Source organism: Camelus dromedarius, chromosome 12 (assembly GCF_036321535.1).
Source record: "Camelus dromedarius isolate mCamDro1 chromosome 12, mCamDro1.pat, whole genome shotgun sequence".
NCBI classification, from domain to species: domain Eukaryota; kingdom Metazoa; phylum Chordata; class Mammalia; order Artiodactyla; family Camelidae; genus Camelus; species Camelus dromedarius.
This window is the reverse complement of record NC_087447.1, coordinates 7,556,002-7,577,178: the sequence shown is the minus strand read 5'-3', so window position 1 is coordinate 7,577,178 and position 21,177 is coordinate 7,556,002. Positions and strand designations below refer to the sequence as shown.

At 59.4% G+C, this 21,177-nt stretch overlaps 1 protein-coding gene across 2 annotated transcripts; it reads left to right on the top strand.

The window, feature by feature from the left end:
• Nucleotides 1-4,504: 4,504 nt before the first annotated feature.
• PLCB3 (phospholipase C beta 3) lies at nucleotides 4,505-21,119 on the top strand. 2 transcript variants are annotated; one of them, XM_031447892.2, is made up of 31 exons: nucleotides 4,505-4,723; nucleotides 7,367-7,444; nucleotides 7,694-7,762; nucleotides 7,851-7,991; nucleotides 8,231-8,310; nucleotides 8,403-8,456; nucleotides 8,547-8,622; nucleotides 8,728-8,828; nucleotides 9,265-9,431; nucleotides 9,506-9,652; nucleotides 10,526-10,766; nucleotides 10,955-11,039; nucleotides 11,116-11,302; nucleotides 12,039-12,241; nucleotides 13,065-13,161; nucleotides 13,236-13,320; nucleotides 13,634-13,758; nucleotides 14,069-14,223; nucleotides 14,303-14,464; nucleotides 15,115-15,214; nucleotides 15,305-15,409; nucleotides 15,621-15,712; nucleotides 16,775-16,928; nucleotides 17,015-17,050; nucleotides 17,167-17,359; nucleotides 17,717-17,900; nucleotides 17,991-18,067; nucleotides 18,181-18,270; nucleotides 18,363-18,420; nucleotides 18,719-18,805; nucleotides 18,897-19,510. In XM_031447892.2, exons 1-31 carry the CDS (start codon nucleotides 4,625-4,627, stop codon nucleotides 19,098-19,100), a joined length of 3,732 nt encoding a protein of 1,243 aa, XP_031303752.1. In that variant the 5' UTR covers nucleotides 4,505-4,624; the 3' UTR covers nucleotides 19,101-19,510. The 2 variants fall into 2 exon arrangements, with proteins under 2 accessions (XP_031303752.1, XP_010993052.1); XM_010994750.3 differs by having other exon boundaries at nucleotides 4,506-4,723; nucleotides 17,762-17,900; nucleotides 18,897-21,119.
• Nucleotides 21,120-21,177: the final 58 nt, after the last annotated feature.

Sequence of the window (21,177 nt, the reverse complement as noted above, 5' to 3'; positions counted from 1 at the left end):
GCCCTTGGCCAGCGGGGAGTGAGCAGGCTTCTCCGCGGGGACAGACACGTGGACCGGGCTCCTGGAGGTAGAGGAGTAGAAAAGGCGGGCAGGAACTGCCCAGGTCACCAGAAGCCCTACTCGTCGGGGTCGGCTCCCCCCATGATGGAGGCCTGGGTTGGGAGTGAGCTGAGCCGTCCAGGCGGCCAGAAGGGTCAGACCCCAGGCCGCCACCGCCCACCGGCCAAGATGGCTTCAGGGAACGGAATTATGGGAAGTGTAGTTCATAGGGTCGGGTCCCGCATGGCCACCCCTCCCCCGCGGCGGAGCCGGGGCGGGGAAGCGCAAAACTTGTTTGGAGCGCCTTCGTAGGGCTTGGTCTCCACAGGGCGCTGCCCTCCGCACAGCGCAACGTAAAGAGCTGGGAAGTGGAGGAGCTGGAACTGACAATAATAAATATAATAATAACAGCTGACCCTAATAAGCGTTCCTACAGACGGCTCCACATAATCGGTTCCAGCAGAACTGACTCCCGCAGATCCTCGGCCTAAGTCTCCTTCCGTCCTTAAGATCTCACAGGCACCTTACCTGGCCCACCCTTCTTAAGCAGACCCTGCATCTCATTCCCGCACCCGGTTTGATTTTCTGTATCTTTAAACAGTCTCTCTCATTCATTTGTTCATTGTCTGGCTCCCATTTCTCGACTTTGAGCTCCACAAGGCTGAGACTCTTGTTTACTGCTGATGCCCATGGTTGAATGGGCCTGCTCAGCTTCAAATCCATGTATATCATGCAAATTACCTGATTCTTGCTGAACTCTCAGCGCCTATGTCAGACTCACAGTAGGTGTTCCATAACTATTGCTTGAAGGAATGACCAAATAAAAGAATGAATGGCTTCCTCTGTGCCTCCATTTCCTTGGAAGGTTGTGGCAAAGATTAAATACGAAAATGCATGGAAGGTCAATGACTCTACCACAGGTGTTAATTAAGTCACACAGCCCTAAATTACAGAGCCAAATGGAGGTGGAGCTCAGGCCCCCTGGCACAAAGTCTCTACTCATACAACAGCCCAACGTTGTGCAGCTCTGTTTGGAACGCTTCCACAGACAGCAGGCTCACCCTCTGCAGTCCCAGGCAGAGTCTCAGGGTCTGAGAATCAGTAAGTCCCAGCCCCTCACAGACATCCTCTCTCTGGATGCCAGAGGAACCCTCTGCAGCAGGTGGAGTTCAGAGAGAGGTTGAGACTGGCCCAGGGTTAGCACAGCTGGTGCTGCAGACAAACTTGAACCCAGGACTTTAGGCTTACCTGTAGTTGGGGAGAACAGACAATGAGAAGGCAGAGGCTGAGAATGGTATGTGTGTGTGTCAAAGGGTACTTGCCAGGTGAGCTTCTGCCTGAGAGGACCAGGGAGGGGGCAGACTCATGGGGCTCAGTCCAGAGTTAACACCTCCTCCCTCCCCAGACCCTTATATGGCCTTAGCCTCCCTTCAGCTAGCCTGGGGGGGGGGGCAGGGAAGGGCTGACCCTTGTTCTTGCAGATTAGACAGTACACACCCTTTCTAAGAGAGCCCCATCCCCAGCCTGGCCTCTGGCTCCAACCTTGGCCTGATGGCCGAAGCAATTTATCCAAGTCCAAATTCCCCACCACACCCCACCACACCTGACCTCACCCCACCAGGGAGGGTATGTTCTTTCTGAACCAGAACATTGAATAGGGCCTTGGGGATACACATAGTCAAGAGGGAGGATATACCATAGTTTGTTGTGGAGTGGGGCCTATAAGCGGTGAAGACCTGGGTCCCAGCTCTAGCTTTGCCCCTCAGATGCTGTGACCCTGAGCCGTGATCTTCCTGTCCCCACTCCCCTCAAGGCTGGTGTGAAGGCCTCCTGTCTTGTCCAAATTTCAAGGTATCCCCTGGGGGTTATCTGGGCAGGATCGGAGGAGCTGGGGGTGCTCTTCCTGACTCTCCCCCTCTCCACCTCCTATGCCCACCCCCAGGCCACTCCCAGATTCCTAGGGCTGACTCCCCTGCCCATCCAGTCCCTTCCCATGGCCACCTACCCTGCAAACAATTAATGTAGACAGCCATGATGACCTGCAGCCATCTTGGAGGATGGGCTGCCCTGCACAGAAATTTGGAGTTGAAGAAATGGGTTCTAATCCTGCCTCTGCCCACTAGGCTGAGAGGCCATGGGCACGTCACTTAGCTGTCCTGAGCCTCCTCAAGGGGGCTGGTTCTGCTGACTTCTGGTGGTTGGGGGTCAAGGTCGGTGCTCCTAGACCATATCCCAGCCCCTGCTTTCCTGCCTGAACTCTTCTGGGACTGGATCCTACCACCACTGCTGCTCTTCATTCTTCCAGCCTCAGGCTGTGGCCTCCCCAGCCCCACCCTTCTTGGGGTCCTGGAGCCCCTTCACCAGAGGGCAGCTAAAGAGGCTTTCAGAACCTCCTTAAAGCAGAGGCCCTGGGGAGGGTCCAGTGGGCTGAGACTGCTCCCTTAATTGAGGGTAGAGGCTGGAAAGGCTGCCTTCCTTCCACTATTACTGCTTGCCGAGAAACCCTATTACCATTAAGAAAGGCTGGAAGAAAGTGTCCAAGGAGGAAGGAGCCCTCTAATGGGGGCTGCCCTGGCCTCAGGAGACACAGGGGTGGAGGGAGAGTGAGAGAGGCTCAGGCCCAGGAAATAGGCTCCCATCCCGTTTTCCAAGGAGCTGCTGCTTAGAGCCTCTATCCCTAAGCTCACACCCTGGCTCTAGGCCCTGCTAGCCCTGGTACTGGCTGGCAGTCCCCCTGTCCCAGAGCTGATCTAGCTCTTTCCTCCTTCCTCCCTGATATTCCCACAGCCTGCTCTCCATTCTTTAGATATCCACCTGTCTATAGCCAGGGGTTATCTCATACCCGTTTGCTTATTTCATTCTCTGACAACCTTTAGCTTCTGGACAAGGTTACTGAGGCACCAAGAGACTAGGTTCTGCCGGTAGACTTGAACCCAAGCCAGCAGAGGCAGAGGCCAATCTTCACCCTGCATGGCTCTACCCAATGAGACCTCGTGGTCTCTGAGTCTCCGAGGAGTACAGCTCTGTTGCTCTGGTGAAACAGAACAAAGACCACAAGTCCTGGCCCCCTTTCTTTTGTCTCCTCAAGGGTAAGGAGTAAAAGCAGGACATAAGCCGGCCTTCAGGACAGAGGGCTGAAATCCTTAGGAAGCTGTGTGTGACCTTGGGCAAGTCCCTTCCCCTCTCCGGGCCTCAAGTAGAGATAATAATCACATCCCACAGGGCCTCAGCCAAAGGCTAGGAGATCTGTTAGATTACAGTTGGGACCCAGTATGCTGGGGATTTTGAGGATGGCCAGCACCAGGCAGGGTTCCCCTTGAGGGTCTGAGAGCCTGGGGCAAAGGGGCCTGCAGGGCTGGCTCCTCCTTGTCTGACCCCTCCTCCCCCAGAACCAGCTCCATCTCTTTCTGGGTTTCTAGGTGACTTGGCTGGCCCCTCTGGATGAGTTCTACTTTAAACCTGCTACTGCTACTGCCTCTGTATTGGGGGGGCTCCCACAGGGGCCCCCAGGCAGGAGCCCCCCCAGCCAAGCCCTGCGGGAGGGGCTGCAGCCCCCACCCATCCCAGTGCCCATGTGCCTTCCCTGCTCCCACCCCTGGAACGCAGCAGATTTCAGGGCACTGCTGTGGGCCAAGCATGGCAGAGCCCCTCCTTAACCCTCCTTGTTCGTGGACACCCACCGGGCTCTGACCCCTCTGGGAAAAAGACCAGCCATCCCCTTAGCAGTTTGTAATCAGAAATCTCACAGGGACAGGCTCCAGGCTGGGTCATAGGGGTCCGTGGAACAAGAAGGGGGCTGTTCCATGGCTTGCTCTGGAAAGCCAGGGTGCTTGGGTCCTCAAAGGAGGCAGCAGGCGTCTGGCCTCCCAGGGCTAGAGACGGGGGGGGGGGGGTGGGGGGGGGTGGGGCGCCTGCCGGCGGGAGGCCCATTAGCTTGCTAAGTGCTCCCAGGGAGCGGGGACTGAGCTGCTGCGGGGTGGGGGGGGGGGGGGGGAGAGGCGAAGTGAGGGCAGAGAGAAGGGTGGGAGTGGCTTTTCCAGCACTCAGCTAAGTGCTGCCCGAGTGGAGTGGGTGGCAGGTCTTTGCGCCCCTCGGCCCAAGTCTTGCCCTCCAGAAGTACCCCGCCCCCGCCCCTGAGAAAACTTAGCGTGCTGACCCCGGCCCGTCTTCAGCACAGCCCTCTACACCCAGTCCCTTCAGCCGCACCCCAACAGATCCCCTCATCGACACGCGCTCTCCCCCCACCCCGGGTGGGTTCAGCTGAACCCCCCAGCGAATTGCCCGGGTCCAGGCGTGCCCACGCCCCATTCCTCCTCCGGCTGCAACCGCCGCCCCCGCCGCCAGGGGGAGCCGACGCGGGGCGGGCTGGCCTGACGCCGTGGGAGGGGGCGGGACCTCAGCCGCCCCGCCCCCGCCCCGCCCCGCCCGGGCCCCGCCGATTCTCTGGTCTGTCCCGGACAGACTGGCGGGCGGGCGCTGACGCCGCCGGGCCGAAGCGGGCCGCGCGGGAGCCCGCGGAGGGAGCAGCGGCGCCGTCGGTTCCCGTCGGGGCTCTGTGGGTCCCCGACCCGCCCCCGGCCTGGCCATGGCGGGCGCCAGGCCCGGCGTCCACGCGCTGCAGCTGGAGCCGCCCACCGTCGTGGAGACCCTGCGGCGCGGGAGTAAGTTCATCAAATGGGACGAGGTAAGCGCAGGGGCCCCCTGTTCCGCCCAGATCCGGGGACCCCCTCACTCCAGCTCGGCCAGACGCCGGGGACCCTCAGCCCAGACTCGCCTGGCCACCGCGCCCCCCCATCTCAGCCTAGCTGCACTCCGGAAGCTTGAGTCCCCAATCGTCCCTCTGATGAAGACTTTGTCGTCCCCCCAACTCCATCCCCTCATCTTCGGAAAATTTGTCTTTCCATTCCTTGGTCCGGAAACTTCGAACCCCAATAAATCCCGGTCCCTTTATTTTCACTCGCCCTTCCCACCTCTCCCAGCCCGTATACTTCTGGTTGCCTCAACCCTGGCCTGGTCCCCAGACCCCTGCCCGGCACTGGACTCTTTGGCTCGAGAAATCTGGCCCCCAGTCTGGCTGAGTGTACTCCCCATTCTGAGTGCGTGCCGCCGGGACCCTACTCTTCCCAGTGCCCTAGTCAGAACATTCTCCTCCATTCATCACTTTTTCACCTTATTTTGGCTGGCACCTCTTTGCCCTGCTTCTGGATCCCAGCCCAGCTCCCTCCTCAGGTGGGAGTATCAAGTCACCCCGTAGTGGAGACTTTGCCCCCCAAGTTCCTCCACCTCTGGGGAACCTTGCTCTCTACTCCTTAGCATCAAGACTTTGAACCCCAATAAATCCTGACCCCCCTTTCTACCTGCAGTGTCCCTGGTGCTTCCCCGATGCCCCGTTCCCACCTGCGGCTCTGCGACCCGTCCTGCACCTCACCCTCGTTTTCACACCGCCCATTCCTCTGCACCCTGGGCCTCTCCTTCCCCAGGGCTAACCCCTGCCTGCCTGAGCTTCCTTGCTGCTCCTTCCCAGTCAGGCCGGAGGCCTGGAAGACGCTGGGCTCCTTTCCGGCTGGGTGGGGCGGGTAGGCGTGGGAGCTGGGGGGAGGGGCTGGGGGCGTGGCCTGAGGTAGCAGGTGTGCCACAGAGGGGTGCCCTGGGCGCCCCAGGGGCTAGAGGAGACCCCTCCCCCCAAGGCAGGCCTGAAGGGAAAAGTTTCTCTTTTTCCTTCCAGTGTGATAAACCCAAATAAGGAAGTGGGAACAGGGAGAGGGCCCTGGGGGTGGGGTGGGGGTTGCTGACAAGGACTTGGGGCCTGAGAGCCTGGGGCCTGGGCTGCCTTTGAGGACCAGGTCCCTGAGGAGGGGCAGGGGGAGGCCCTGGAGGCAGTACCTACAGAACTCCCCCTCCTCACACTACTGGGGGGCCTCCGCCCCATGGCAGGGTTGGTAATCTCAAACAGGGACTGAGGATGGATGTCACCACAGTGAGGTGGGAGGTCCAAGCATCCCAGTAGTTCCCAAGCCTCCTGTCCCCTCAGCCCCCAGATCATTCTCCTGTCCTTTGTAAGCAAAGCCTGAGATGGGCGGGGCTGGTGCAGTCCCCATTCTCCAGAAGATTGAAACAGTCTGGAGACTAGAGACTAATCCTAGGCCCACAGTGGGATTGCAGCTAAGGCCAGGAGCTGGGGGCCTGGTAAGGGTCCTGGTTCCATGCTTCCCAAACCTCGAGACTCTGGGGCTGTACTGTCTGAATGCAGACCTTGCTTCCTCTTCTTGACCTTAGGCAAACCCAGTAGTTGCCCTGTGCCTCAGTCTCCTTATCTCTAAAATGGGAAGAACACTAGCTCAGACCTTACAGGTTGTTAGGACTAAGTGAGCTCCTATGTATTAAGTGCTTAGAACCATTCCTGGAACACAGCAGGGGCAGCAAGAGAGTGAGCAGTCCTATTGACCATAGGATCATCCATCAGTGAGCAGCAGCTTGGGCACCAGGGTGAGGCAGCGTCTTCCACTGGTCTTCCTGGGGCAGGAGATTTCTGCTTTTGGTCACTTGGGCCCTGGCTGAATCTAACCCTCCAATGACCACCCCCTCCCTCCAGCTGCTGGTCCTGAGCCCTCCTCCCTCAGAAAATGGGGCCAGTGCACCCTTCCCTGCCCTCCCATGAGCCACAGGGCTGTTTGAGGCATGGTAGAATTCACTGTTGGGTCCTGAGGGCAGGGCGAGTCCCCTTCTAAGGGCACTTAGTCTGTGTTCTGTAAGGTGGGGTATGCCACAAAGTTCTAAGGCTCCAGTGGGGTGCAGGGTGGGGGGGTAACAGACTTTGAAGCATGTGTAAGGGGTGACTGGTCATGTGGGGCCGCGAGGGACACAGAAGAGCCATGAGGGTCAGGCTTCCGAATCCTCTGCTTTCATTCTGTTTCCCAAGGGGGTGGTAGGGGCTTCAGCCATCAGGGAGCTCTCAGACCTTCTGAGGAAACTGAGCACAGGGTTGGGATCCAGGGAGGCCTTCCCAAGGAGATAGGTCAGATTTCATATGTAGAGAAGGGAGGTTCGCCTGGCAAAGGAAAAATGATGCAGAAGCTGGAGGTGAGGAAGGATAGTTAGTGGTCCCCATGACAGAGTCTTAGAGTGAGAGTGAGGTGAGGCTGGGAGGGGCCCAGGACCTCAGCTGTGGCCTGAGGTCAGGAGGGAGCCTCAAAGGACCTGTGGGCTGGGTGATGCTTCTCTTTGGTCACTAGCAGAAAGACTGGGGTGGGGGGCCTGAGAGGGTCCAGGGACCAAACCTGGGCATCACCCCTCACTCCCTGACCCCTGCCATCTGTCCCATCCCCAGGAGGTCTCCAGTCAGAACCTGGTGACCCTGCGCGTGGACTCCAATGGCTTCTTCCTGTACTGGACAGGACCCAACATGGTGAGGGCGGTGCTGGTGCAGCTGGCTCAGGTCTAGGACCCCTGCCCCAGACCCCTGAAACTGCCCCCAGCCCCTGCCCATGGGGGTGGGGCTCAGCTGCTGCCTGACTTCTCCCATGATTCTGTGGACAGGAAGAGCCAAGGGTGGGGGCTAAGCAGGGGGTGGACACTCCTTGGCCTAGGTAGAAAGCTTGGGGGCTCCCAGCTCTCACCCTGTAGCCTCTCAGACCCTGGCATATGGTTTCCCCAGGAGGTGGACACACTGGACATCAGTTCCATCAGGGACACGAGGACAGGCCGTTACGCCCGCCTGCCCAAGGTGCGTGATGGGGCCCAGGACTCAGGATGGGAGTGAGGCCATAGGGGATGGGGACAACCCTCTTTACCCTTGGCTCTCACCTACTCAGGACCCTAAGATCCGAGAGGTGTTGGGCTTTGGGGGCCCTGATGCCCGGCTGGAGGAGAGGTTGATGACGGTGGTGGCCGGGCCAGACCTGGTGAACACAACGTTCTTAAACTTCATGGCCGTGCAGGATGACACAGCGAAGGTGAGCTGGGACTTAGGGGTCGGCCTGGGGGAGCCATGGCCTCACTTACTGAGTCTGCCATCCCTTAGTGAGCACCTGTTATATGTTAAGCTTTCTCTGCCCCTATTTCTAATCATCCTCTGACAAAGGGGTATTTAAACACTTAACGGTGTACCAGAACTAGTTCTGGGCATGGGCTGTGGCTGGACCAACACCTCTGTCCCTGACTCACCCCCTCCCCCTGGATCCTGACCCCTCAGGTCTGGACTGAGGAGCTCTTCAAGCTAGCTATGAACATCCTGGCTCAGAACGCCTCCCGGAACACCTTCCTGCGCAAAGCGTGAGCCCTGGGCCTGCCCAGGATGGGAGGAATGGGTGTTGGGGGTTCAAGTAGCTGTTCCCAGGGTGTGACCCTTCCATCTACCTCCCCAGATACACGAAGCTGAAGTTGCAGGTGAACCAGGATGGACGGATCCCAGTCAAGAAGTGAGCACCCCTTTCCCTCAGCACCTTCTCTCCTGCTCTGAACTTGGTGACCTTTGCCCCTGCTGACCCTAACCTCTCCCTTCTACTCAGCATCCTGAAGATGTTCTCAGCAGACAAGAAGCGGGTAGAGACTGCACTGGAATCCTGTGGCCTCAATTTCAACCGGGTGAGGGGCATGTGGGCAGGGGCAGGGCACGGGGTGTCATGGTGGGCGCCTGCTCTTTGAGGGATGGCTGTCCCTGGGTTCTCATCCTCCACTCCTGGCCCCTAGAGCGAGTCCATCCGGCCTGACGAGTTTTCCTTGGAAATCTTTGAGCGGTTCCTGAACAAGCTGTGTCTGCGGCCGGACATTGACAAGATCCTGCTGGAGATGTGAGCAGGGCCTGCCTCCCAGCCCCCCATGCGCCGTGTCTGGCCTCTGCTGGCGTTCCTTTCAACCAGGAAGGGGAAGTGGAGCTGTCAGGGGTCCCCGCGCTGAGGCTGTGGCCATGCTCAGAGTCCCCTTGCCTGGGGCTCTGTGGTGGTTGGCTCTGTACTGACCCCTGGCCCGGGTTGCAGTCATCTGCCGATGCTGGGGGATGAGGACCGAGTAACTCAGATGTGTTTGGGTGAGGGCTGGAGCTGAGACTGGGGCAGAATCTGGAAGTATGGCATGGTAGTCCAGACACTTCGTGGTTTCCAAAGCCCCTGCAGGTAACAATGCCTGCACCAAGTGGTCAGGAGACCTTCCAACTCCCTCTCTTGGGGTGAAGGTTTGGAGCAGGGGCTTGTGAGGCTCCAGCCTGGCTTGGCTTTCCGCCCCCTCCAGAGGCGCCAAGGGCAAGCCATACCTGACGCTGGAGCAGCTCATGGACTTCATCAACCAGAAACAACGGGACCCGAGGCTCAACGAAGTGCTATACCCACCCCTGCGGCCTTCCCAGGCCCGGCAGCTCATTGAGAAGTATGAGCCCAACCAGCAGTTCCTGGAGCGAGGTGAGCCAGTGTGGGAGCTTGGGGGGTTCCTTGAGGGGCCCCGGCTGACCCTACTGACCCCATCCCACCCCCAGATCAGATGTCCATGGAGGGCTTTAGCCGCTACCTGGGAGGTGAGGATAACGGCATCCTGCCCCTGGAGGCCCTGGACCTGAGCGCAGACATGACCCAGCCGCTGAGCGCCTACTTCATCAACTCCTCCCACAACACGTATCTCACTGGTGAGAGCCCACCCTACCGTGACCTCTGCCCTCTGGCCCTTAAACTGCCTTCCTCCTTTTGAGGTGGCCCATGCTAGGGATGCAGGGGACAGCCAACCTGCTTGGGGGAGTGGGACTTCTCTGCATGGGTGAGTTTTGAGGTGGTTCAGAAGGCTTCCTGGGGAGGCTGGGGCCGGTGTCAGCTGTGTGAAGGCCTGGAGCAGGAGACTCCTTGGTGCTCTCAAGCAGGAAGGAGGCTGAGAGGTGGGGTGGGGCAGGGCAGGGCAGGTTGAGGTGAGAGGGGGGTGGAGAGGGACCCTGGGGGCTCAGAAGGAATGGAAGGAATTTGGACTGATCTAAGTGTGCAGGAAAGGCTTTTTGCAAGGTGTTAAGCAGGGGGAGGTGATGTGACCTGGTATGTTTTTAGAAGGATGACGCCAGGTGCTCCGCAGAGATTGGATGGGAGGCGGGGAGGGGCCTGCTGTCCCCAGACAGGAGGTGATGGAGTCTGTTCCAGGGCAGCAGCGGTGGAAGGAGGAAAAGGAAGTGAGGGGCCTTAGGGGGATTGGGGATGACTCCCCTGTTCAGGCTGGAGGGATGAGGGATGGTATGTATTTATCTGAGGGAGGGTGAGACCTGGTGGAGGAGCCAACCTATCAGCCAGCACTGGTGGATATCAACTCTGCCCAGCTCTGGGACTTTGGGGAGAGATGGTGCTGGTTCCACAGTGACTTAGAAAGGGATCAGAGGCTGGCCAGACAGAGCATGCCAGGGCCGGGCCACCACCAGGGCTCTGCGCTCCTAGCTTGGCCCAGTTCAGCAATGGCCTGGGGAGGAGGGTGAGGAGCCAGGCTGGCTGGGTGGCTGTGGTGACTGACGGAGCCTCGCCCCCAGCTGGGCAGCTGGCCGGGACTTCGTCGGTGGAGATATACCGGCAGGTGCTGCTGTGGGGCTGCCGCTGCGTGGAGCTGGACGTGTGGAAAGGGCGGCCACCCGAGGAGGAGCCTTTCATCACCCATGGCTTCACCATGACCACTGAGGTGCCACTCCGAGACGTGCTTGAGGCCATCGCAGAGTCCGCCTTCAAGACCTCGCCCTACCCCGTCATCCTGTCCTTTGAGAACCATGTGGACTCGTGAGTGGGCCCCTGACCCTGGGACCCCAATCTGGGCCCTGAGACCCCTGATGACCCAGAGACAACCATCCCACCATGGCACGGTCGGACTGCTCCTGTGACTTCCGCTGACTCTGCGGGCCTTGGACCTGCCCTGGGGACCTCAGCTGCAACCAAGGAACCTCTGACCTCTGACCTTGGCCCCACAGGGCAAAGCAGCAGGCCAAGATGGCCGAGTACTGTCGCTCCATCTTTGGGGACGCACTGCTCATCGACCCACTGGACAAGTACCCGGTATGGGGCGCGGAGCCAGGGCAGGGCGCGGGGCTCGAGGGCACCCAGCAGGCCCTGACCTGTCCGTGCCCACCAGCTGGCCCCAGGCGTCCCCCTGCCCAGCCCCCAGGACCTGATGGGCCGCATCCTGGTGAAGAACAAGAAGCGGCACCAGCCCAGCACCGGCGTCCCTGACAGCTCCGTGCGCAAGCGGCCGCTAGAGCAGAGCAACTCGGCCCTGAGTGAGAGCTCTGCCGCCACCGAGCCCTCCTCACCCCAGCTTGGTACAGCCGGCCTGACCTCCCTCCCCTCTGCCTTCCTTGGGGTTGCTCCTTCTGCTCCCAACCCCACCTCCCTCCGCCCTAAGCCACTTGCCACCTCTCTGCTGAGCATGTTGACCCCTGACCCCTGACCCCAGACGTTCACTTAGCTACACACCAGTTGGATTTGGCTCCTCCCGACTCCTGACTTCACCTCAACCCCAGACTCCCACCCTGCAGAGCCCTCTCCCTCAACCAAGTTGTGACTCTGAATTCTGACCTCTGACCCCAGTGAGCCACCTCTGTCCTGAGACCCTTACTGATCTACCCATCTGGCTGGTTCTAATTCTTTATTGAGGTCCCCTTACATCTGACCCCTGACTGCTTACCTCAGTAAGCCCTCTCACTGTGTGTGACTTGACTGACCCCTGACTTGAATGCCATATCATCTTTTACCACCACTGTCAAGGCTGTTGTACCCCAGTTCCTGGCTTCTCATCCTTCTGAGCCACTCTCTCAACCTCCCTGATGGATATAACTCTGGACCTTGACCTTTGACCTGTGATCCCACTGCACTACCACTTGGTTTAATTCCATCTGACTCCTGACTTCTCCCCTACTCGCCCAGCCACACTGCCCTGAGAGTACCCCTTAACTCCTCTGTGAGTCACCTCCACACGCACTGGGCACAACCCCTCCTGGCTCTTGAGTGTCTATGTGTGCCCTGACCCCTGACCCCCTGTGGCCTTGTCCTCTGCAGGGTCCCCCAGCTCTGACAGCTGCCCAGGCCTGAGCAATGGGGAGGAGGTGGGCCTCGAGAAGCCCATCCTGGGGCCCCGGAAGTCTCTGGGTGAGGAGGGGCTGCATCGGGGCCCTGATCTTGGATCTGCCTACCGTGAGGATGAGGAGGAAGAGGAGGAAGAGGAGGAACAGACGGACCCCAAAAAGCCAACCACGGATGAGGTCAGGCCTGCAAGCAGGAAGAGTGGGAGGCAGCATGTATTTGTTTCCCAAGCGTTTGCTGAGCACTGATTGGGCTGGGCACGATCAGACGCTATCCCTACTCTCCTGGATTTCTGAGGGTGTGTGTGGAGGGGGTCAAGGGGTAAATAGGCATGGAAGCAAGTGTGAAATTGTGCTCATGAATTGAGCCAGAGATGGGTGAATTAGGGTGCAGAACTGGTGGGAGAAAGCGGAGTCTGACCTAGGCAGAGAGGTTGGGAGAGTGGACCCAAGGAAGAGGGAATACTATGTGCAAAGGCCCTGTGGCAGGACCAGAGAGTCAGGGGAAGGGAGCAGTGCAAGAGGATGGAGGTTCAGGAGTTCTGAAGCAAGAGGTGACAGCAAAGGTCAATTACGAGATTGGATTTGGGAGGGGCCCAGAATGAGGAAGGGTGTGGGCACGGGTGGCTGAGCTCAGTGTCTCAGGGGTTGAGTTTGAGGCTTTTGTGAGCCACCGAAGCGGAGACAGCAAGGTGGTGGTTGGAAATGAGACTGGGGATGGAAATTTGGGCCCCACGTGCATGTGAATAACTGAAACCCCAAAGTTGGGTGAGGAGTTCCAGCTTCCAAGGATCAAGGAGGCAAGAGGCAAATCAGGAAGGTGGGGACCAGGACTGACAGCAGTGGCGGGGTTGGGGTCTTTGGTGAGAGCCACCAGGCAGGGTGTCTTCAGGGCTGGGAAGAGGGTCAGCACCTCCTTCGTGGAGTGGGGCAGGTGAGGGTACTTCCAGCTGGTGGCTGGAATGGGACACAGGACCGCTGATTCTGTGTTTGGGGGCCGCAGGGCACCGCCAGCAGTGAGGTCAATGCCACTGAGGAAATGTCGACCCTCGTCAACTATATCGAGCCTGTCAAGTTCAAGTCCTTTGAGGCCGCTCGAAGTGAGTGGGGTGAGAGGTGGTGGGAGTGGGAGCCACCAAGGCCCTGCCAGGCCTGACCCCCTCCCACCTCTCAGAGAGGAACAAGTGCTTCGAGATGTCATCCTTTGTGGAGACCAAGGCCATGGAGCAACTGACCAAGAGCCCCATGGAATTCGTGGAGTATCCTTCCACAGGGCTGGGGCTGGCAAGCAGGGCTGGGGTACTCGCTGGGAGGCTGGCTCAGGTTGTTCAGACCCCACTTAACGCCACCCACCACCTGCACAGGGTCCTGATGCTGCAGCACCCTGGTCTGGGTTGTGGGTGGGCCTGGGAGACTGCACAGGGCCTAGGTTGAGAACTGGGGGCACTGAAGGGGCAGCTTGAGCAGAGGCCGGGAGGTCCGTTCACAGTTGCCCAGGATGAGCCTGGAGCACTGGGCTCGAGGCAGGAGGCAGGCGCAGTACCTGGCGTGGCCCCTGACTGCCCCCATCAGATACAACAAGCAGCAGCTCAGCCGCATCTACCCCAAGGGCACCCGCGTGGACTCGTCCAACTACATGCCTCAGCTCTTCTGGAACGTGGGCTGTCAGCTTGTTGCGCTCAATTTCCAGACTCTGGGTGAGCACTGGCCTGCCTTGGCCTTTGATCTCTGGCCCCCAGCTGCACTGACTTCTGCCCCATAATCCTGTGAATCTTACCTGAATGGACTTCTATCTAATCCCAGATCCCCAGACCCAGCCAAGACCTTGGCTGACCCCATCTCCTGACCTTGCCTGACCCTAGACCCTTCCCCCATCTGATGTTTCTTGAGTCTGGATCCCTGATGCCATTTGATTTGACCTTAATGATCCCTGGCCCTCCTCTGCATAGCACTGACTGTTGACCCCATTTGACCAGCTGACCCTCGCCCTTCCCGTGTCGCCCCCAGATGTGGCGATGCAGCTCAACGCAGGTGTGTTCGAGTACAACGGGCGCAGCGGCTACCTGCTCAAGCCCGAGTTCATGCGGCGGCCGGACAAGTGCTTTGACCCCTTTACCGAGGTCATCGTGGACGGCATTGTGGCTAACGCCTTGCGGGTCAAGGTGGGGCCAGGGAGGGCTCAGGCCAAGGTGTCCTGGGGGTGGGACTCTCAGCAGCCACCTTACCCTCCTGGCCCCCCAGGTGATCTCGGGGCAGTTCCTGTCCGACAGGAAGGTGGGCATCTATGTGGAGGTGGATATGTTTGGCCTCCCTGTCGACACACGGCGCAAGTACCGCACGCGGACCTCTCAGGGGAACTCCTTCAACCCTGTGTGGGATGAGGAGCCCTTTGACTTCCCCAAGGTGAGCTTGGTGTAGCACCCAGCCCAGTCCCAGGGAGCTCCAACCTGCTGCCTCTCTGGGTGGGGGGATGGGAACCAGGAGCACAGTCGGGAGTCAGGAGGTGGGGGTGTCACCTCCAGGCCCCACCCCAGGTCCTGCATGTCCCAGTGTCAGGCTCAGCTCCGTGCCCTCTGCGGGGTGAGAGAAGAGGACAGGAAGCTGTGACAGAAGGGAGTTCTGTAGCCTTCCTGTGGGGAGTGGGCACAGTCCACCCCATCTCCCAGGCAGGAGGGACTTGCCCGAGATCATAGCCACAAACTTAGCCCAGCTCTTCCTGCCTCCCAAATGGATGGGCTCTCTGTACCCTGCTGGGGTGGGGTGTGGCCTCAGTCCCTGATGCATGGCTTACTGTAGTTTCTACGCTGGTGATGACCAGACCTATCCTGCCCTAATGGTGCCTGGAGAAGTCCATCTGGCTGTTCTTTTGACTCAGGGCTCTGGTGGTTGCTGCCCATCTGTTTGGCCAGGCCATGGAGGGGAGGGTCCATCATTGGCTCAGTGACAATGGTGACTTATGGTCAGTGGTTAGGTCACATTGTCCAAGGGCCCGCTCTGGGTTTCGGCCTTGGTGGCTGTGGTCAGCTGTGGCTCAGACAAGTCTGGGCCCTCAGGTGGTGCTGCCCACACTGGCTTCACTGCGTATCGCGGCCTTTGAGGAGGGCGGCAAGTTCGTGGGGCACCGGATCCTGCCCGTCTCTGCCATCCGCTCAGGTGAGGCTATCTGGGCTCTGGGCAGCTTGGGGCCAGAGTGTGTGGGAACCTGCCTGGGGCCCAGCCAACCTTGCCCTCCCGCCCTTCCAGGGTACCACTACATCTGCCTGCGGAATGAGGCCAACCAGCCGCTCTGCCTGCCAGCCCTGCTCATCTATACCGAGGCCTCCGACTACATCCCCGACGATCACCAGGGTGAGTTGGAGGGAGCTGGGGTGGGCCAGGCGAGGCAGGTAGGGGACAAAGATGCCACCAGGGCTTGGGAGTGGCTGGGACTGGTGGCCTCAGTTGAAGGTGATAAACAGATCTGAGGGCGGGTTCTGTAGTCCTTCCATGAGACCAGTTGTTGGGGAAGTTGTGGCCCTAGGGGTTCTGTTTCTGAGACCCTTGCCCACTGCCCCCCCAGACTACGCAGAGGCCCTGATCAACCCCATCAAGCACGTCAGCCTGATGGACCAGAGAGCCAAGCAGCTGGCTGCCCTCATTGGGGAGAGTGAGGTGAGCCAGGGCAGGGCAGGGGCAGGCAGGAGGCCACAGGGCTTAGGCTCACCTGGACCCTGGGGGGAGGGGTGGGGTAGGCCAGGCCCAGCCCTGGTGGAGAAGCACCCTGCAGCCTTCTCCACCTGCCTCCACCTGCACCGTCCACCCCACCCCCAGCTGGTGGTCTGGCTGTTCATCCCTGAGTGGGGCTGTTTCCCTCATGCTGCACACGCCAGCTTCAGGTGTTTACCCACACCCTCCCAACCCCTTCAGCTCTGCCTCCAATGCTGGCCTTTCCACCACCCTGCCCGCCCTGCTCAGTGTGAAGCTTTTGGCCTCGCATTAAATAAGCTCAGTGGCCTTGGATTACTCACCACATTTTAAGGAGGTGGAAACCACCTTTTTGCATGCAAAAGGCCTTCAGGATAGTCCTGGGCTAGTATTCTAACTGCTGCCAGGGGGGTCAAAGGCATGGGGCAGGGTTCAGCCACTTCAGCAGTACAGTTGGAAGCCACAGAAGCTTTTAAAACATTTGTTCTGGGAGCTATGAGATAGGCAGTGGCTTCTGCGGGGAGGGCTCAGGAGCAGAGGCTCGCCTGCCGGCACATCTCGACCCAGTCTCCCGGGGGCCTGTGGAAGAGAGACGGCTGCCTGGAGCTGTTAGAGGGAGAGGCTGGTGCCCACTCTGCGGTTACTTCCTTCGTTGATTTAATCAGGAGCTAAGTAACAAGGAAGATGAGCAGCTGTGGGCAAGGGTGGAGGGGGACTCGGAGAGGGGAAGAAGCTTGGGGCTGGGCCAAGGCTTTCCAGAATAATCTGGAAGTTCCACAGCACATGCAGTGAAGGCTGGCATCCTAGAGACCCAAGCTCACATTACCTCCCTCACACCCCATGTGGAAAGATGGGTAGAAATGCTTGTTTTATACCTCTTGTTTGCATGTGGTTGTCCCCACATTACAGATGAGTCCAGCGCTGAGGGAGGCTGACCAAAGCACTGGGGAGCCCTGGGAGGCTGTGAAGGATAGAAGGCCTGGAAAGAACAGCATTTCTGGAAAGAGCATTCTGCTTTCTCCCCTGCAGGCTCAGGCTGGCCCAGAGACATGCCAAGAGACCCAGTCTCAGCAGCTGGGGTCCCAGCTGACTCCAAATCCTACACCCAGCCCACTGGATGTCTCCCCCCGCCGTCCCCCAGGCCCTGCCACCTCCCCCACTAGCGCTTCCGTCAGCAGCCCAGGTGAGGGGTGGCCTGGGCCTGGGGTGGGTCGAGGGGAGGAGCTCCGCTGTTCTTCCTCCAGCTTTCAGTCTTGCCCTGCTTTCCAGGTCAGCGTGACGATCTCGTCGCCAGCATCCTCTCAGGTAGGGGGGGATCTGTTCTGGGGACGGGGATTCTCCTGGAGGGAGTGGGTGCTCCTGCAGGGTCTGCCTGCCCCAGCTCAGCCCAGCCCAGCCTGCCTTGGCTCTGCTGCTCACAGAGGTGGCCCCGGTCCCACTGGATGAGCTGCGAGGCCACAAAGCCCTGGTGAAACTCCGGAGCCGGCAAGAGCGAGACTTGCGGGAGCTGCGCAAGAAGCATCAGCGGAAGGCGGACGCCCTCACTCGCCGATTGCTTGATGGCCTGGGCCAGGCTCGGGCTGAGAGCAGGTGCCAGCACCGGCCAGGTGTCCTGTGAGTGTCCAGACTGCCTGCGTGCAAGTGTGCTGCGTGTGCTGATGTGAACGTGAGGGTGTGTCTGCATGTGGATTTCTGCACTAGGTGGGCTTGGAGGGATGGCCAAGGGCTGCCCCTTGACCCCCAGTGGGGAGGGTTGGGTGAAAGGAAGACAGAGGAGGCTGGGTTCCATCAGTGAGTGACACCTCTTTTGAAGTCCCCATGAGGGCATATGTTCTGAGAGACTGTTGCCCAGACAGGCTCCTATCATTGGGGTGAAGCTAACGGGCCTCCTCTTTGGCATAATAGACCCCGCCCCTCCAGGCTGGCACCTGCCATTGCCTGCTGGGATATGCCTTGTCCCCACCCTCCCAGCCCACGTGACAACCAGAGCATCACCCAGAGGGGTTCTCCCCACAGAGGTGGGGAAGACAAGGAGGAGGACGAAGAGGTGAAGCGGTATCAAGAGTTCCAGAAGAAACAGGTGCAGTGTCTGCTGGAGCTGAAGGAAGCCCAGGCAGATATAGATGCTGAGCGGAGACTGGAGCACCTGAGACAGGTGAAGGGGGCATGTGGCAGTTGGGGGGAGCCTGTCTCCTGGACAGACCTTCATTGGCCCATGTCACCTGTTGGCCACCTGTGTCTCTAGGCTCAGCAGCGGCTCAGGGAGGTTGTCATGGATGCTCACACAACTCAACTCAAGAGACTGAAGGAGATGAATGACAGGTGAAGGCAGGGAATCTCATGTGGGTGGGACAGGGGACTCCCTGGTGCCAGGTGGCAGGCAGAGCCCCCAGTCGTGCCACTGACCCTGCCTCTTCCCCCATGGGCTCCTCCAGGGAGAAGAAGGAACTGCAGAAGATCCTGGACAGGAAGCGCCACAACAGTATCTCAGAGGCCAAGACGAGAGAGAAACATAAGAAGGAGGCGTAAGGGCATCAGGGCTGGGAGCCATTTGGGCGCTGGGCAGGCGGGGCTGGGTGCAGGGGCACTGAGCCCATCCTGCCTCGCTCCCGTGCAGGGAACTGACAGAGATTAACCGGCGGCACATCACTGAGTCGGTCAACTCGATCCGTCGGGTAAGTGAAACTCAGGTGCCACCCTAACCCACCCCTGTTCCTTTAGTCATTGGAAACCTGTGTCCTGGGTCCCGGCCTGGTGCTGCATTGCACTAGACGGACTTCTAGAGTCCTTTCCCCGGAGCCCTCTCTCACCCGCATCACATCCGAAGCCGACTGCAACAGCTGGAGCATTGTCTGTAAGGGTCACCTCACAACCCCGGGAGCCTGCACCTGCCTGATGTCTATACCCAGGCAGAGCCCCGGGGCTGGGGCCCCTCCCTCAGAGACCCTTGGCTGAGCCCTTGCCCCCCCACAGCTGGAGGAGGCCCAGAAGCAGCGGTATGAACGCCTTGTGGCAGGGCAGCAGCAGGTCCTACAACAGCTGGTGGAAGAGGAGCCCCAGGTGAGGCCTTGGATGAGGGGCAGGCGGGCAGCAGGCGGGCAGAGTGCTGGGTGGGCTGGCCTTACCTGTGCTACTCTTCCTCCTCCTGTAGCTGCTGGCCCAGCTGGCCCAGGAGTGTCAGGAGCAGCGGGCAAGGCTGCCCCAGGAGATCCGCTGGAGCCTGCTGGGCGAGTCACCAGAGGGACTGGGGGACGGGCATCTGGTGGCCTGTGCCAGCAATGGTCACGCGCCCGGGAGCAGTGGGCACCTGTCCGGTGCTGACTTGGAGAGCCAAGAGGAGAATACGAAGCTCTGAACTGGCTGAGCAAGAGGTGGCCAAAGGGCCAGGGTGGGTGCTGGGAGGAGGACAGGAGGCCAAGACACTAATGCTTTTTTTTTTTTTTTTTTAACTTTTTATCTTTAGAAATTTTATTTTTTTAAACTGGGGTGAGCACCCCACACTAACTCCCTCCCTTCACCTTCCTAGGGCCCTCTTAGTCCTCCGCCCCTCTTTCCTGTCCTCAGTTCTAGAGAAGGTGCTGAGTGGGTCACTCTGGGCCAGAAGAGCCTCGCCCCCATGACACCCATACCCCAGAGTGGGCGTCATCTCCTTCACTTCCCCAGGGAGCACTGGGTAGAGACTGCGAGCTCCGGGAAGTAGGGGTCACATTCTTTCTCTATCCTTTTGGGATTTTTTTTTACATGAATAAAAGTGGATTTCAGGGACCCTGTGTGCAGCGTGGTTTGGGGTAGGGTAGTGCTGGAGAGGACTCCGGGCCCTAGACCTGGCTCTGCCACTTCTGGAGCCTCAGTTTTCTCATCTATAAAATGGGCTTGTGGGCATCGTGGGGTTGAGGTCAGGCCCCTGTCCAGAGGGTTGCTGGGTTTCAAACCTGAGACCTCCTTGCCCAGGAACTACCTGCAGATCTTCCCAGTGACCTGACACCAGAGCCCCTTTGGTCTCCCCGAGGCTTCCCCGCCTCTATGCCCCTGCCCTGGGCTATCACTCCCGCCCCACGCCCCCATTACTTTTCTCCCTCCTGGGCTTTTCTTGTCCTCCCTTCACAGAGGCTCAGGCCTTTGCTTCAGGAAGCCTCCTCTGCCCCCCCTTCCTGTTGCCTGATATGACCCAAACACCCAGCATCCTCCGCTGAGGCAGCTCCAGCCACACAGGCAGTTGACTCTCTGGGGATCGACCTGCTAGGGGTGGAGCTGGGCAGCCCAGAACCTGCCCAACATCAGGGGACCTGGGTTCTCAGCTTTGGGTGGGAAGTGGATGGGCCTAGAAGTGACTCTTGGGAGAAGGGAAGCTGACAGTCACAGGCACTCGCAGGGGCTAGGAGACCCAGCATCCCTCTCATCCCTGTGAGGGAGATGTTATCCCTGTTTTGCAGATGAGGAAACTGAGGCCACAACTAAGTCAAGACATCCTGACCTGGAGGCAGGGTGGGCCTGGACCCTCTATGCCAGCCTGGAGGACCTGCTCCACGCCTCCCCCTCCGGCCCTGGGACGGCAGAGTGGCAGAGACCCCGCAGCGAGGGTGCGGCCGGGTTCTGCAGCAGGGTCAGGCTGGCACTTCTTCAAGGCCTCTCCCAGCTTCCTGGCGCTTCCCGGGCTGACTGCCTCCCTCCTCCAGAGGAAGGCAGCCTCTTATCTGGGCTTATCTCCTGCCAATTGAGTGTATTCTTTCTTTGTTTTTGCTGCAACCTCAGGCAAACAAATGTGGTGGGGACGTCAGAGAAACAGGACTTCCAGAGTAGGGATGTGTCAGGCTGGGGACCTCTGCCTAAGGCCCTGCTTCCTTAGGATCAGTACCATTGCCCAGGCCTTCCCTGCTTCTGCAGTCAGGCTTTGTCCTAGCCCCAAATCTGCCCCGTTCAGGCCTCTCAGCAGCCAGCTCCTATCTTCCTGACTCCACACGGAAACACTAGATACCAGTCCACAGGTCCTCAAAGACCAGGCTAAACTCCAAACTCCTGGGTACTACATTCCCATCCTTGAGATGCCTGACCTCTGCTGCTCCCCTTATCCGTCCATGGGTCTGCTCCTTCCTCTACTAGGAATGACAGCCCTCTCCCCCATCTCTTCGAGTCTAGCTCACCTCCTCCTTGAAGCCCTCCCTGACTTTCCCTTGCTGGAGTGAGCCGCCCCTAGCCCGGTTCCAAGCCCCTGTTATAGGACTCGGCTGGCGATAACTCCACTGTTCAAAGGCTAGCTCTCCCCTTGCCAGGAAGCTTGAGATAGCAGGAGTTGTGGCGTTTAATTCATCTCTGTAAACCTATACAAAGCGCTGGCTAGTCTATAGAGGGCGCCAATAAATCTTTCTGGAATTGAGCTCTGCTCCCAGGTCCTGGTGAAGCTTCTCCAGTTCCCTAGTGATCACTCTACTCAC